The following is a 14,846-nucleotide window of genomic DNA, read 5'->3' as shown; positions in this document are numbered from 1 at the left end:
ACATAGTCGAATCCCATCGAAGTATTGGGAAGACTTACAAAATTTTGTGAAATAGCATACGTATTTCTCGAGCGACTTTATATGTGATTATTGTTTTGCAAAATTGCGTAAGAATAAACTACCACCAATTTGTATATTGAACCATACTAATGTCGGTGATGTTCCAGATGAAATCAAGAATTTGAATGATTACGAGAGAATACTCATCCAGAGAGCGACGGTATTTCAAGTTGTACAAAGAGCGGGAACTATTTCAAAAAGAAACATACCACATTCCATGCGAGTCCAGAAATTGGTGGGTCAAACATTTCACTTACCGTTACCAATTTCAGAAACTTTGGGGAAAATAGCTTCAACAACTGATCCGATTAATAAAGATCACCAACTACACATTTTAATTAGAGCAATCCCTAACAAAGCTAAGGTCGTTTGGCAAAACCTAGTCAATCTGGAGAAAATATACACAGCCCTCAAATGGTTACAATGTAATAATCCGCTCTATGCAAATATTAAATTGCCTGAATCAGTTCAAAATTTGATGGAATTGTTAATAGCTGATGATGTTGAGTATCCAATTGAGTCAGGAGAAAGTGATACAGAAGATGATTGGGAAATTCAATCCGACGCTGTAGGTAACGAAGGCGAAGCAGAGGATAATGCTAAAAATGAAGGTCTTTTCCCCCCAACAACGAATAGAGGAGAACCGAAAGAAAATTCAACAGCAATACACGGAGAAGGTCTTGATGTGATCGATGAGAGAACATCTCACTCTTTCAGTGATGATATTAAAAAAAAAGATGAAAGATGTGTTCAATCACCATCATCCCTCGATAAAAAGAGTGCTCATGTATCTCCCATCTTAACTCAAATTTTGGATCGAACGTCACATTTTGAACAATACACAATTTATCCTATGCATGACAAAAGAGTAAATGCTACTGCATGTAATTTATATCAAATGAAAAAAGTACGAGACGTACCACTGAATTATAATATGCAACAGTTAGATTTACTCTGTTTCCCAGATTTATACCCATATGGGCAAAATGGGCAATGGGAAGAACGTAACACCCCTCTTACGGATCAAGAGTATATAAAAATGCGTCTTTGCTCGAGGATAGCACGTTTCCGTTTGAATCAACAGTATTTGTTCTATCTTTCGAATAACACTAATATAAGGCAAATCAACAGTGGTATCTATCACACATTGCACGTGACAAAACCACGGCAAAAATATACGGCTGGACGCTATCTTGAGGGAATACAAACTGGAGATGTGGAAGGGAACATGAATACAATTTTCGAACGGCTTCGTAATTCTGAACAATACTGGCGAAAGCCCCGAAATAATTTGAAGTGCATGGCTAGGCACTATGGACCTGCTACATGGTTTTTCACAATTAGCCCTGCAGAATGGCATTGGAAAGATTTAGTCTTATATCTCCGCAGAATCAATACGCCGTATTTAGACAAATTCTCTGATGGCGAAGTCATTGCAGCGGATCCCGTTTCAGTGTCTCGATTCCTTGATATGAAATTCCACGCTTTACTCGATTTTCTACAATCAGATAGTCATCCTATCGGTGAAATTGAGCATTATTTTTGGCGGAGAGAATATCAAGGACGAGGTATTCAGCATTTCCACTTATTAGTGTGGGTGAAAAACGCACCAATTGTTGGGATTAATTCGAAGGAAGAAGTGGCAGAATTTATTATGAAATATGTGACTTGTAAAACGCCTAATCCCAAAATTTCACCGACTTTAAATGGCCGAGTTATCACACATCAAAATCATAAACATAACAGTTATTGCTTACGCACGCGAGAGGAAAAGTCTGGGAAAATAACAAAGAAATGTCGGTTTAGTTTTCCTCGCCCTGTAACCGACACATTCATCCTCCGGGATCCTGCCATTTCAATTGTTGGAAGAAAAAAGCTCAAAACCAAGTCGAGATTTTATGATCTTCCCCGAAACGAAACAGAAATTAACACCAATGATTACAACCCTGCTATTCTCATAGCATGGGAAGGAAATATGGATATCCAGTTCATTGGAGAATCATCATCACTCTTGACACAATACTGCACGAAATATTCAACGAAATATGAAGTCTCGAAGTCGTCAACAGTTATAAAGGAAGCAGCGTCAACGAAAACTGTAAGGCAAAAATTATGGAATATTGGAATGCGTGCTCTCCACAATCGAGAAATCGGAGCTCTTGAAGCGTCCGATACGCTGTTATCGATTTCTTTATACGGAACAGACTCTAACACAACTATTAAATGGTTGGATGTGAGGATGGTCCGGAATCGAAAAGTAAAAGTTCACGACGAAATCGCTAAGCTGGACAAAGAATCTACAGATAGATTTTGTCCATCATTGATTGATGATCATTATCCCAAACGACCAAAAGAACTCGAGTCTGTAAGTCTTTACGAATTTTGCAAGTGGTATGACCTAGTCAGATTAAAACCGAAAGCTAAAGGTGTGGAATATTACACTCTGGATTCTTCGTTATTCTTGAAAAGACGGGAACGAGGTTATTTAATCAATCACTGGCGAAACGATATCACTACTGAACCTGAAAAATATTTCTTCGCGCTATTACTCCTGTTCAAACCATGGAGAGATACAGACGAGTTGAAAAGAGGCTTTGCGACTTATACTGATGCATTTGAAAATCAAAAAGAGTCTCTGAGAGAGGCTTGTGAATATTCTAAACAAAAGGAAGATTTCCGAAGAGGAATAGAATATATTTCCGAGAAAATTCGTAATGACCTGGAAAAATCTAATGAAGAGATAATGCAATCACCGAGCGTACAAGCTGGGAATGATCCAAAGGAAGGCAAAATGGCTATGAAAGAATTCCATGATATTGATGAAAAAGTAACAAAGAGTGTAGATTTGCGTGCGATGATATCCCAAATGAATGTTGATCAAAAGAGGATATTTGAAAAAATGAAACATATTTTGTCTTCCAAGGAGGAACTATTACGCCTTTATATCAGTGGTTAAGGTGGCACAGGTCAGAGTTTCTTAATCGAGGTCATTCGAACGTGGATCGCTAAAGAGTTGAATGGACGGACTGCAGTTACAGCTCCCACAGGTATTGCAGCTTACAATATCAATGGATTGACTATTCATAGATACTTTCAACTTCCAGTAGAACATGGTGATACCCCAAGGTATAAGCAATTATCGGATGATTTATTGAAATTAATGCGTGAACAGATGCGAGACGTCAAGCTCATCATCATCGATGAAATATCAATGGTGTCCAATACTACCTTGATGTACATCAACCAACGACTCATGGAAATATTTGATATATTCGAACAGACTGATGGATGGTTCGGTAAAAAACATGTTCTCGTGTTCGGAGGTTTGTTACAACTACCCCCTGTTCGTCAAGATCCACCATATATGAAAATCCCATTAAATGAGGTCGAAAAACGGTTAGGATCTATGTGTAGCGTCAATCTTTGGGTCGATTTATTCAGCTATGATGAACTGACAATCAATATGCGTCAGCAAAAAGATAAAGTCTACGGAAATCTTCTATCACGTTTAAGGGTTGGTAGTATGACAGCTGAAGACGTCGCATTATTGGAAACCCAGAAACTTGATTTCAGCTCATCGAAAACTTCGAATCGCATCCATCTTCTAGCTTTGTACATAAGAAATTTGCCAACAGACGCGGTGTGTTTACTAGCAACACGTAAACAATGCGAATGTTTGAATACCATAATGTTGGAAGAAATTCATACAGAAGAGATAGTACTTATCTCTGAAGACTCTGCTGGATTAGCGAAAGTTCATCTGCTGGATTAGCGAAAGTCATAACTATCAAAATTGGAGCCCGAATCATGTTAAGACGAAACATTGATGTGACCATCGGTTTAGTCAATGGAACAATTGGTGTTGTAACATCTATCACCCAATCCATTGTGAAAGCAAAAGAATACATCAACTCTATCACCATAAAATTGGAATCTGGGCAAGAATATGCAATTGAACGTTCAGAGGTAAAATTTGAAATCATGAACGGTGCATTTATTTCGAGACGACAGTTTCCAATTTGTCTGAGCTATGGAATTACAATACATAAAATCCAGGGTTTGAGTTTACGCAATCCTGTCATGGACATAGGACAAACAATATTCTCTTGTGGTCAAACTTACGTTGCGCTTTCAATAGTAACTACTCTAAAAGGTGTTCATCTAATCAACTTTGATCCATCTTCTGCCAAGGCATCGATCTCAGCGATTGATGAATATAATAGACTTAGAGCGCAATATAGACCTGAATTGGGACGAATTTCACTGCCCGATAAATACTGGCACAAGGTATGGGATATCCAATGGGCTTTCGAAAGTGGATCCATAGCCGAAACACAACTTCCAAAAACAACGTGGAGTAGTATTCCATCTGTTCGCGGCCTATGCAATTATAGTGGCGGGTCTACTTACGCAAATACAATCATTCAATGCATTTTTCACTCAATATTTTGCCAAGCATTGTTACTGACACCTGATGATGAACGTACAGTGATGAATGAACTTCATCGAGGATATAAAGAAGGGTCGAAACCATTGAGCGCTGTTACCATCATAGGATTGGCTGGTAGTCAATTTCGTCAGAATTCGGAGAATTTGGAGGAAGATCCAGTGATATTTCTGGAGAATTTATGTCCAAAAATAATCCAATTTCAGATGTGATATCCAAAACCCTTTATCAATAGTTTCTCCCGCATTCCCCATAGATACTAACCACAAAGAACCACATTCCTTAAACCATAAACACAACGTCAACCAAAAATTGGTTTCGCCATTTCGGCGAGTGCATTCACCCCAACAAAAAGAATGACACATACCAGAGCACTGAACTTCACCGCGGAAATCATGCACTGACAAAACTGCTGACCGCCGAAAACCGCTGACTTAACAGGACAATCCCCTTTAACAATCGGTAGTGGGAAACCATACCATAATTTCCACCAATCAGAAGCCAACTCGTGTAACCCCCAAAAATCGATCCGCTCCCCAAAATCAAAAGATCAAACAGTCTAGAAACAACCGTTGAAGCGATAGTTTGACTTGGCGGAAGTCATTTTCCGGAATCGATCTGTTTCTTTCGGGCCTCCCATACTATAATTCGAGATAGTATCGATATAGTGCGTGGTAGTCTATTTGACCATAATAAATGGCTAAACGGTCGGAAGTGTACAGGGGTACTGCATCCTTCAACCGAAAGTAGGAGTGTTTCTTGGATTGTAAGAGAACTAACTTATCAGTTTCCGTGGTTGTGGACATTCTCAAAACTTTTCAAAAACATTGTTCATTAATTATAAGCGAGTGGATGAACGTGGCATGAATAAGAAGTATTCATGATAGGATCAGAAGACATTCTGATTCTGGTAAAGAAAGACGATTGTGTCACCGAAGGATCCACACATTCCCGATACATAAGGGAAAGCATACCTTTACACCCTTAAACTGTGAGTCTCCTAAAAGTTATTACATTTTTCTTCAATTCCAAATTAATTGACTATCGAACTCTCTAAGGAAATATTCGGGGACAAATATCGAATCATTACTATCTTTTGTTAAATAAAGTTTACATAAAATTCTAGATAATAACCGATCATTGTTAATTGTAATTCAAAAAGGTTCATAATAGAGAAAATTACTTTTGACCATAAAATTTCCTCGGAATCATTTGATTACTCCTGATTCCTTTATTCCTCTTTCTATTTAGATTAACAACATAATCAAGGTAAGAGCGAAAAACAAATCTAGCGTCGTCCAAATAAAATCTCTAAATATAAAAATACTCTGCTTCATTCAATATTTCTAATTTAGCTTTTCATATTTTTATATCAAAATTTCTAGTTCTTGTTTTCCGTAAAAACTCAATTATACAATAGTTGTCCTCCGACGCTGACAACGTCTCCGGACATAACACAGAAAAATATGCAACACGAAGTGATGCATCTCAATCGATGTAAAGTATGTGATTATACGAAAACTTATAAAGAGACTCATGTGGTGATAAGTTTATGTTTGGATGGCGTGAAAGAACCTGTCTCTTTAAATGATTTATTGGAAAAATCTTTGGCGAAATGGCATGACATCCTTGAATATTGTGATAATTGTGGGAAAATGACAGAAGTTTGGAAAAAAACGAAGATTACTAGTACAAATGGAGTATAGATTATTAAATTGAATATTTTTTCATTCAATAGTAAAAAGTTGAGACAGGAGACCAGCAAAAAGAAGCTGAAAGCCATTCCAACAACTACACTTAATGCTTGTGAGAAGGCGTATTACGTCAATAGTGCAGTTTTACATGGTGAAGTCCAAGGGAAAGACCATTATAGTGGTGTTTTGAAAGGTCACAAGAGTGAGTGGATACATGTTGATGATTTCACCATTGACAAAATACGATGGCCAAGAAACTCGAGGGACATTTATCTTCTGTTTCTAGAGCAAAGTAAATCCAAATAAGGTGTCATATTATCTGTAGTGTTTTTTTATGACATGAGTCGTGTGATACGTAACTTAGTCTGGTAGAATAGATGCTAGAAGTTTACTTCTCTGGGTTTGGAAAAATGATTGAAATCCCATAAAAATCAAAAATAATTTTTGAAAAAAATGGCCAAGTCCACGTTTCAATGCATTGTTTTGCACGGTTTCGTTAATTTCACTGGTTTCAAAAAATGCTAAAAATCCAAAAAAAAGCCAAGCTTGTATAAATACACTGCCTTATTTACAAAACCACAATTCTGAATACAACGTTTATGCCAATAACGCCTGATATTTGGTCGAAAAAAAATGTTCAAAAAAAACGCCGCGACCAACGTACTTGGCGCGGTTGTTCCTACTAACGAGGATTCAGCTTAGGAGGTTGTTTACCCTGAAGCATACTTCAGGATCAGGAACTATATTGCCACAGGAGGTGTTTGCAGATTATGAGATAATATGTGTTTTATTCCAATCAGTTAGAATCCCTCCATGGCGTAAGCCCAGAGCTGCCCAATAGTGCAACCCTGGAATTAGGGGAATTTTTAACTTATACCATTGGATGATCTGGCATCCACAGATCAATAAGTCTGGGACAGTAAGGCAGCAATGATGTTTTTGTCCAGGGACACTTCCTGCACCCAATCCTCTGATGTAGGACCTATATCTACCGTGAATAGCAGTTCTCATCTGATGGGGTTTTTTAGAAACCGCGCCAAGTACGTTGGTCGCGGCGTTTTTTTTGAACATTTTTTTTTCGACCAAATATCAGGCGTTATTGGCATAAACGTTGTATTCAGAATTGTGGTTTTGTAAATAAGGCAGTATATTTATACAAGCTTGGCTCTTTTTTGGATTTTTAGCATTTTTTGAAACCAGTGAAATTAACGAAACCGTGGAAAACAATGCATTGAAACGTGGACTTGGCCATTTTTTTCAAAAATTATTTTTGATTTTTATGGGATTAATTATACTTTGGTACGAATAATGAGAGAACTAAAACTACTTATCTCTAAGAGTGCCCGGTGAGGAAAGAGGACGACTTCTCTTTCCACACAGTGAACCGGCCTCGTTTCCCTTCTACCCATTTTATCGATTAGTGGGGTGAGGGATACGTGGGAATAGGCGTTAGGTCCAGTACCCAATAAGTTGAGTCATGCCCTTTTAGGCGCATATTCATTACATGCTGCTCCAGTGAAGGTGGCGGCATTGTCACTATACATGACGGCTGGAATACGTCTTCCTGTGAACCTTTTGTAGGCGCCGATGAAAGCCTCTGTTGTTTGCCTGTTGACGAGATCTAGGTGAACTGTTGACGTAGTGAAGCACACGAAAACAGCTATATGCACTGTTCCTGGTTGTGCATTTGTTGGCCTCCACTTCAGGATAGGGAATGGACCTGCATAATCCACTCCAGTGTGGAGAAATGCCCTGGCTAGTGAAATTCTTGTTGACGGCAGTTGACCCATCTGCTGTTGACCCTGTCTTCCTCGATGACGGGTGCAGATGGCGCAGCGTAAGATGTATGCTCTTACTGTACCTCTACCTCCTACGATCCAATATTTTTGTCTTGGGTAAGCTAAGGTAAGTTGAGTACCTCCATGTTGAGTTTTCTGGTGAGCTTCGGCAATGACCAATGTGGTGAACCGTGACTGTCTGGGCAGGATTCCAGGGTGAATTTCTGTAGTATCGGAGATTTTTTAGACGTAGTTTTATTATTTTATTAAGGTAGAACCCGCGCACTCTCACTAATGGCGCCTAGGCCATTGGCAGCTGGCCCACTCCGCCACGTTTGGGGAATTTCCCATAGACGGAAAATGGCAAACAGGGTCCCATAACGGTGGTGGGGGAAGAGGCCCAGTTGGAGGAATGAGGGGTGCCAAGGGTAATTGCTTAAGATGAGTTAGTTAGTGCGTAGTAAGTAGTTGATAGAGAGAGTTGCTAGAGTAGAACCTAGAGCAGAGTATAGAGTTTATGGAGTAGTTAGAGTAGAGCTAAAGAGTTAAGTGTGACCTTCAAGAGAACGAGGTCATAGTTTGATTGCGAGATCTTCTAGAGTTGAGGATCGATCAAACGAGAGTAGTAGTTTTAGAAGCCTTGTAGAGTTAAAATATTAAATATATCTAGTTAGAAGTGTTTCCTGAGTTTTTCATTACCAATCCTTTTCACCCTTAAAAGTAATCCCACATTTCCTCTGGACTGAGTTGAGCGTTCTTGAGGTGACCTCCCATTTTCATGATGACTTGGTCGTCTAGAGTTGGTGTCAGCTTTGCTAGCTGATGACTTCTTGGTAGTTGATGATTTTTCTGCAAAAGTCTAATAGCTGATTCGAAATATTGAGCTTGCGTCACCTTAACCCAGAATACTCTTGCTTCGTTGAGTTCTCTAGTTGTCAGGACAGGTCCCGGGGGCGTTGGTCGCCGGCTCAATCTGTCTATCGGTCTGTTGATTGTCGCAGTCACTGCTAACAGTTTGGCCATTGAACTGTATCCGTTGAGGAGTTCTACTATTTTGCTGATTTTCATCCTTGCTGGATGAGCTGGTACTGGTATCGCTTCCTTAGCCACCTCTGGAGTATCCATTTTGGATACGTCTATTGTTGATTGACACCAGTCTTCTGGATTCTGATTAATCCAGCTTGGTGCTGTCCACCAGGGTTGATGATCTGCTATCTCATTTGGTGAGATTTGCTCTTGAGGCACAGTCAGCTGGGTTTTCCTTTTCGCTGACGTGTCTCCATATGGCCTTTGGTAGCGTTTCCTCTATTTTGATGACCCTGTTATCGACGAAATCCTTCCATCTTGAGGCTGGGCTCCTGATCCAGGCTACTGTAAGTGATGAATCTGACCAGAGGTAAATTTCCACCTGATTGCGATCTAGTTGAGGGATCTCGTATGTTGATTCCACTAGCTGGGTTAAGAGTAGCGCTGCTCTAGTCTGGGTATGGTCATCCTTTTGATGGGTGCGACCTGTGTTTTCGCACATACGAGAACTGTTGATGGTTTCTCGTTGATTGTTCTCGTTCTAATTTAGACCGCTGCACTCATGGCTACCGTTGATGGATCTGCGAATTCGTGTATTTGGATGTTGACAGTTTCCGATGATAACTGTATCCGTCTGGGTACAATGACTCTGCCTAAGTTGATGAGATCTCCACGGAATGTCCTCCAACGGGTTTTATATTCGTCTGGAAGAGGATCATCCCAGTTGACTTTGAGCTTCCACAGCTTCTGCAGGAGAATTTTCCCTTGAATTACCACTGGAGCGATAAATCCCAATGGATCGAAGATCGGGGCTATGTCTGATGATACTGTTCTTTTGGTGATCGTAGCTGCGTTGAATTTCCTCGATTTGTACCTGAATGTGTCGGTTGACTGGTGCCAACACAGACCAAGTACTTTCGTTAGTGATTCGTCAAATTGAATCAGGCTGCTCTGTGTTGTTAGGCGTAGTTGATGAAGAGCTGCTGGACAATTACTACTCCACTTCTGTAGAGCGAAACCTCCTGCTTGGCATAGTCCCTGAAGTGAAGCTGCACTGCTATTTCTTTGAGGCTTCCTGCTGAGTTGGACCCTCCGTATATATCGTCGACGTAACGACCGCTCGAGATCGCTTCGACTGCTGCTGGAAAACCGTGTCCTTCATCTTCTGCTAGTTGTTGAGGTACTCTGAGCGATAACCAGGGCGAGCAATTGAGACCGTAGGTCACTGTGGTTAACTGGAATGTGATCTGCTGTTGATCGTCATGGATCCACAAGATCCTCTGAAGGCCCCAGTCGTCCTGATGCACTTTGATTTGTCTAAATATCTTGACGATGTCCGTCCCAAAGACGAGTTTGTGTTTTCTCATCCAGGTTAAGACGTTCATCGCGTTGATCTGCAATCTAACACCAGGATATAAAATATCGTTGACTGACATACCTGATGAACTGGCGCTGGAGCCGTTGAATACAACTCTCAGCTTGGTTGTGATGGCGTCCTCTCTTAAAATTCCGTGATGCGGCAGATAGTAGGCTGTTGATGGTTCTGGAATTTCTGACGCCCTTTTCATATGGCCCAATTCCTCGTACTTCGTCACGAATTCCTTGTAGAGTGTAGAGTTGGGCATATGCTTGATCCTTGTTGAACCTGCTGATTACTGATTTTAACTGACGTGAGGCCTTATTTTCTGAGTCGCCGAGCGCTGCTGATGACGTCCTCAATGGAAGTCTTACTATGTAGCGGCCGGATTCATCTCTGCGATGGGGTTATTGAAAGTGCTTCTCGCACTCGAGTTCCTCTGTTGACAGCTCTGAATGTTGATGTTGAATTGGCAATTCTTCCTGGACCCAAAATTTCTGGAGGAGCTCTAGTAGTTGTTCGTTCGAGGATTCTCGTACTGCAGATAAAGAAATCTTCGTTGAACAACTTTTGCATTTGACTGGCCCTGATAATATCCAACCAAATGCTGTGCGTTGGCCAACTACTGCTGTTCGTCTGGACTTGATGATCTGATTCTCGATAATCCGCCGATAATAATCTGCTCCTATGATGAGGTCGATCGATCCAAGCCTGAGATATTGAGGATCGGCTAGTTGAAGATTCTCGAGTGAGCCGATGTCTGCTAATGTACATGAGAATGATGGCAATGTAGTAGTCAATTTCTTCAGGACGTGGGCGCTGATTGTGACTTGCTTCTGCCCCTGAAATGATTGAAGACTGACGGTTACTACGCCCTGTGTGATGCCTGAATTGATTCCGCCAATTCCTACTAGTTCTGTTGATGATGGCCTTCTCTTGAGTTGCAGTTGATGTGGTAATTGATCCGTTAAAAAGGACAATTCTGATCCTTGATCAATTAGTGCTCTAGCTTTCACAATGAAACCTCTGGTTGAATGTGCTCTGAGTCTGGCGGTGGCTAATAATACCGCTTGCTGATCTCCTTCTGGATGATGTACTGTGTAGATTTCTGTTGACCTCTCATTGATCCTCTGATTGTTGATCTTTGCTGATGCTGATGATGTACTGAGTCCTGTGAATGTAGAGGACCAATGAGAGAGTGAATGATTCGCGCTATTATATTAAATCATTCACTCCCTGGTTGATGTGCCTGGTTTTGGTCTCTCATTTGCTGCTTCAATTGCTCTAACTCCAGCTCCAGCCGATGGCCCCGTTGTCCACGAGCTTCCGTTGTGGATGAGTGTGTGATGGTCTCGATTACACTCATGACCCGTCTTTGTTGACTTGTACTTCGGCTTGCGATGAGGACCAAGACACCTGAAGCACAACTCCTTATTTACGACAAAGTCGTTTCTCTTGACTGGGATGAGCGTCTTGCGGAGTGGACATACTGCAATGAAGTGTCTGCCTGTGCAGTACGCACAGTTCGTTTTAAGGTGTAACTTCTCTGTTGAATGGCTCTCCTGTTGCTGAGTGACTGTATATCCACTCTTAATTTTGGTGATGAGCATTTTGTTCGTTGGACCGCTCTCCTGATAATCCTTGAGGCTAGCCCCTGCATTTAGGGCTCTCCCATAAGCCTCGAGAAAGTCTACGAACTCCTGTAGACTGGGAAAATCCTTGGAAGTTCCCAACTTGACTTCCCACTCTCGACCCGAGGCTCTCGGCGGTGCCCTTGTTGATCTGTTGTAAATCCAGGATTTTATTGAACAAGGACTGAGCCACTAACCTGGGATCCTCATATCTTCTCACGAGTTTCTGCCACGCCTTCTCGTAACTTGCTGGCTGCGTGTTAAATGTGGCTAGGAACTCGGCTGGTAGTTCCCACTTCTGACACCAATTTTACTGTTGGATATGGAAAATTGAAATGGTATTTTGTATTTAAATATCAGTTTCAATTTTGAGAGCCGCGCAATAAAATAATTATTTTTGTTTAGCGTGGATCCTTACCTTTAAAGAGCTGGGCACATCTGTTTCATAGAAGGCATTGAGGATTAATACTCAAATAAACTCTCACAGAACTGTACGATATTGAATGTATTTTAGACAATCTAATTATAAGTATAACAATAATGATTATTTATGTGATTACACGGTGATACATCAAGTTAAATTTGATATTTCTACAAGATGTTCGCGAAATATGAGTGGGATAATAATGAATTAACCCGAATATTACCACAATAGCCTGATTAGGGTTACTCACTTTTTCAGCTGCTGACACACTCCAATCAGAAAACTAGTTTTAGAATCATATAACTGTTCTTTTAATTTTCCTTCTTGCAATATTTTGTATTTGTTTATTTTTATATGAGTCCTCTCTCTCGATCTTGCACTGTAACCGTAACGCGTAATGTTCCACCCGTCAAACGGTACCGTACGAGATCATTCGGTTCAAAACTAACCGCGGGAATAATCACTACGAAGATGTACGTATTTGTGATTATTTTTCCTATCCAAATTTCAGCCAATAGAATTGCACCATTTGTTGATATTTTGTATAGCCTACCTCGAATATCAGCGATTATTTTTCCCATCCAAATATTGGCCAATAGGATAGCACCATTCGACGTTATTTTGTATAGCCAACACCGTATTTCAGCGGAAATTCTTGGAAATTTCACTGGAAATTTTGCATGTTCCCTATATAAAAAAAAACGAATGATGAAGTAACCCTCAATTGTATCTGACAGATTGGATGGCAATTCGTTGAAAATTATGTCTCAAGGTGCAATTCTATCGGCCAACATTTGGATGGAAAAAATAATCCCCCGAATACCACTCGAACTTCGAAATTATCTGATATTTCCCTCAAGGTTCCCTACAAACAAAGGATGGGTCTGAAATAGGTACATCCGCAAAGAATGGTACAGGAAGTGGCGGCCATTTTCCCCAGAAGTTTCGGGGGTAGGGCCATCTAGAATCACTGTAGGGAACTGAAAAAGAGAATTTCCTTACCTGTTGTGAAAATTACCGATCGGAGAAAAGAATGCGAATGTCCTCTATCATAATTTTATTGTAACACATAATTTTTATGTTTTATAGATGGCGATAGTAATCCAATAATCATCTTTCAACGTTCTGTCAAGGGATGCTCAACCTAAAATACTAACGAGAATGTGCATGGAAGCTATATGCCCCGTTTTTTTCAAATAATTAATTAATTGTTGATGAATTAATTTATTGTATCGATGATGGTTATTCACTCTTTGAACTTAATCAGATATTTTTTTCGCAGTGCTCTATAATATTTCTTATTGTTACGGTTAATTATATATAATTGTACCAAGCTAAATTACCGGTGATGGAATTTAAAATTTAACAAAATAATAAATAAATAGTTGTTCATTCGATTATATATAATTAACCGTAACATTAAGAAATATTATAGAGCCCTGCGAAAAAAATATCTGATTAAGTTCAAAGAGTGAATAACCATCATCGATACAATAAATTAATTCATTAACAATTAATTAATTATTTTAAAAAAACGGGGCATGTAGCTTCCATGCACATTCTCGTTAGTATTTTAGGTTGAGCATCCCTTGACAGAACGTTGAAAGATGATTATTGGATTACTATCGCCATCTATAAAACATAAAAATTTTGTGTTACAACAAAATTATGACAGAGGACATTCGCATTCCTTTCTCCGATCGGTAATTTTCACAACAGGTAAAGAAATTCTTTTTTTCAGTTCCCTCCAGTGATTCTAGATGGCCCTACCCCCGAAACTTCTGGGGAAAATGGCCGCCACTTCCTGTACCATTCTTTGCGGATGTACCTATTTTAGACCCATCCCAAACAAATAATCTTGTCAAGTTTTCCAGAAAAATCACTAGCGCTTCGCGCTCGTGAGTTTTAAACTGGAAAACTTGACACGTTCATTTGTTTGCAACGAACCTATCGGGAAATATCCGATAATTTTGGAGCTTTTGTGGTATTATATGCGATAATTTTTTGATAATTTTGCGGGTAGGCTATATATAAAAAAACAAACGATAACTTAACCAAATAAACCCCTTGTCAAACTGACAGATTGAATTTTATTGTGGTGATTTTACGCAATTGTATCGAAAATGAGTCGATTCGGAAGTAGTTCTCTGGAAAATATTGATAAGGCAATACAAGGAACTGTCCCCGTTAATACCATCAAGACGAAAGCATCAGCATGGATGCATTTTTCAAGTTTTTGGGATGAGAGAAAATACACTTTGAGTGCGGATTGAGTGCTCTTTTTATTTCATGGCACAATTCTCTAGGCCGAAATTTGGATAGGAAAAATAATCAACATATAATACCGCAAGTGCTTCAAAATTATCGAATATTTCGCGATAGATTCCTTCTCCTTCATTTGTTTGCAACGAATCTATCGGGAAATATTC

At 39.8% G+C, this 14,846-nt stretch overlaps 1 protein-coding gene across 1 annotated transcript; it reads right to left on the bottom strand.

Moving 5' to 3' along the window:
* Positions 1–10,769: 10,769 nt before the first annotated feature.
* Positions 10,770–13,586, bottom strand: LOC135171367 (uncharacterized). Its single transcript, XM_064137852.1, has 9 exons — positions 13,562–13,586; positions 13,287–13,397; positions 12,804–12,880; positions 12,641–12,700; positions 12,479–12,482; positions 12,412–12,431; positions 12,191–12,288; positions 11,612–12,144; positions 10,770–11,533 (listed from the first exon to the last, which is right to left on the bottom strand). The coding sequence occupies exons 1-9, from the start codon at positions 13,584–13,586 to the stop codon at positions 10,770–10,772; spliced, it is 1,692 nt and encodes a 563-aa protein (XP_063993922.1).
* Between the last annotated feature and the right edge of the window lie 1,260 nt (positions 13,587–14,846).

The sequence above is a fragment of the Diachasmimorpha longicaudata genome, chromosome 19 (genome assembly GCF_034640455.1).
Source record: "Diachasmimorpha longicaudata isolate KC_UGA_2023 chromosome 19, iyDiaLong2, whole genome shotgun sequence".
In the NCBI taxonomy this organism is placed as follows: Eukaryota; Metazoa; Arthropoda; class Insecta; order Hymenoptera; family Braconidae; genus Diachasmimorpha; species Diachasmimorpha longicaudata.
The sequence above is the reverse complement of the archived record's forward strand: the minus strand, read 5'-3'. Positions and strand labels throughout refer to the sequence as shown.

What these genes read in the sequence shown, in the direction of transcription:
- LOC135171367 (XM_064137852.1), bottom strand. Translation starts at nt 13,586, where the DNA reads ATGCACATTCTCGTTAGTATTTTAG. An exon ending in CATTCTCGTTAGTATTTTAG is followed by an intron (nt 13,398 to 13,561) that starts GTTGAGCATCCC and finishes TCTCTTTTTCAG; the next exon opens with TTCCCTACAGTGATTCTAGA. An exon ending in AGAAGATATGAGGATCCCAG is followed by an intron (nt 12,145 to 12,190) that starts GTTAGTGGCTCA and finishes GATTTACAACAG; the next exon opens with ATCAACAAGGGCACCGCCGA.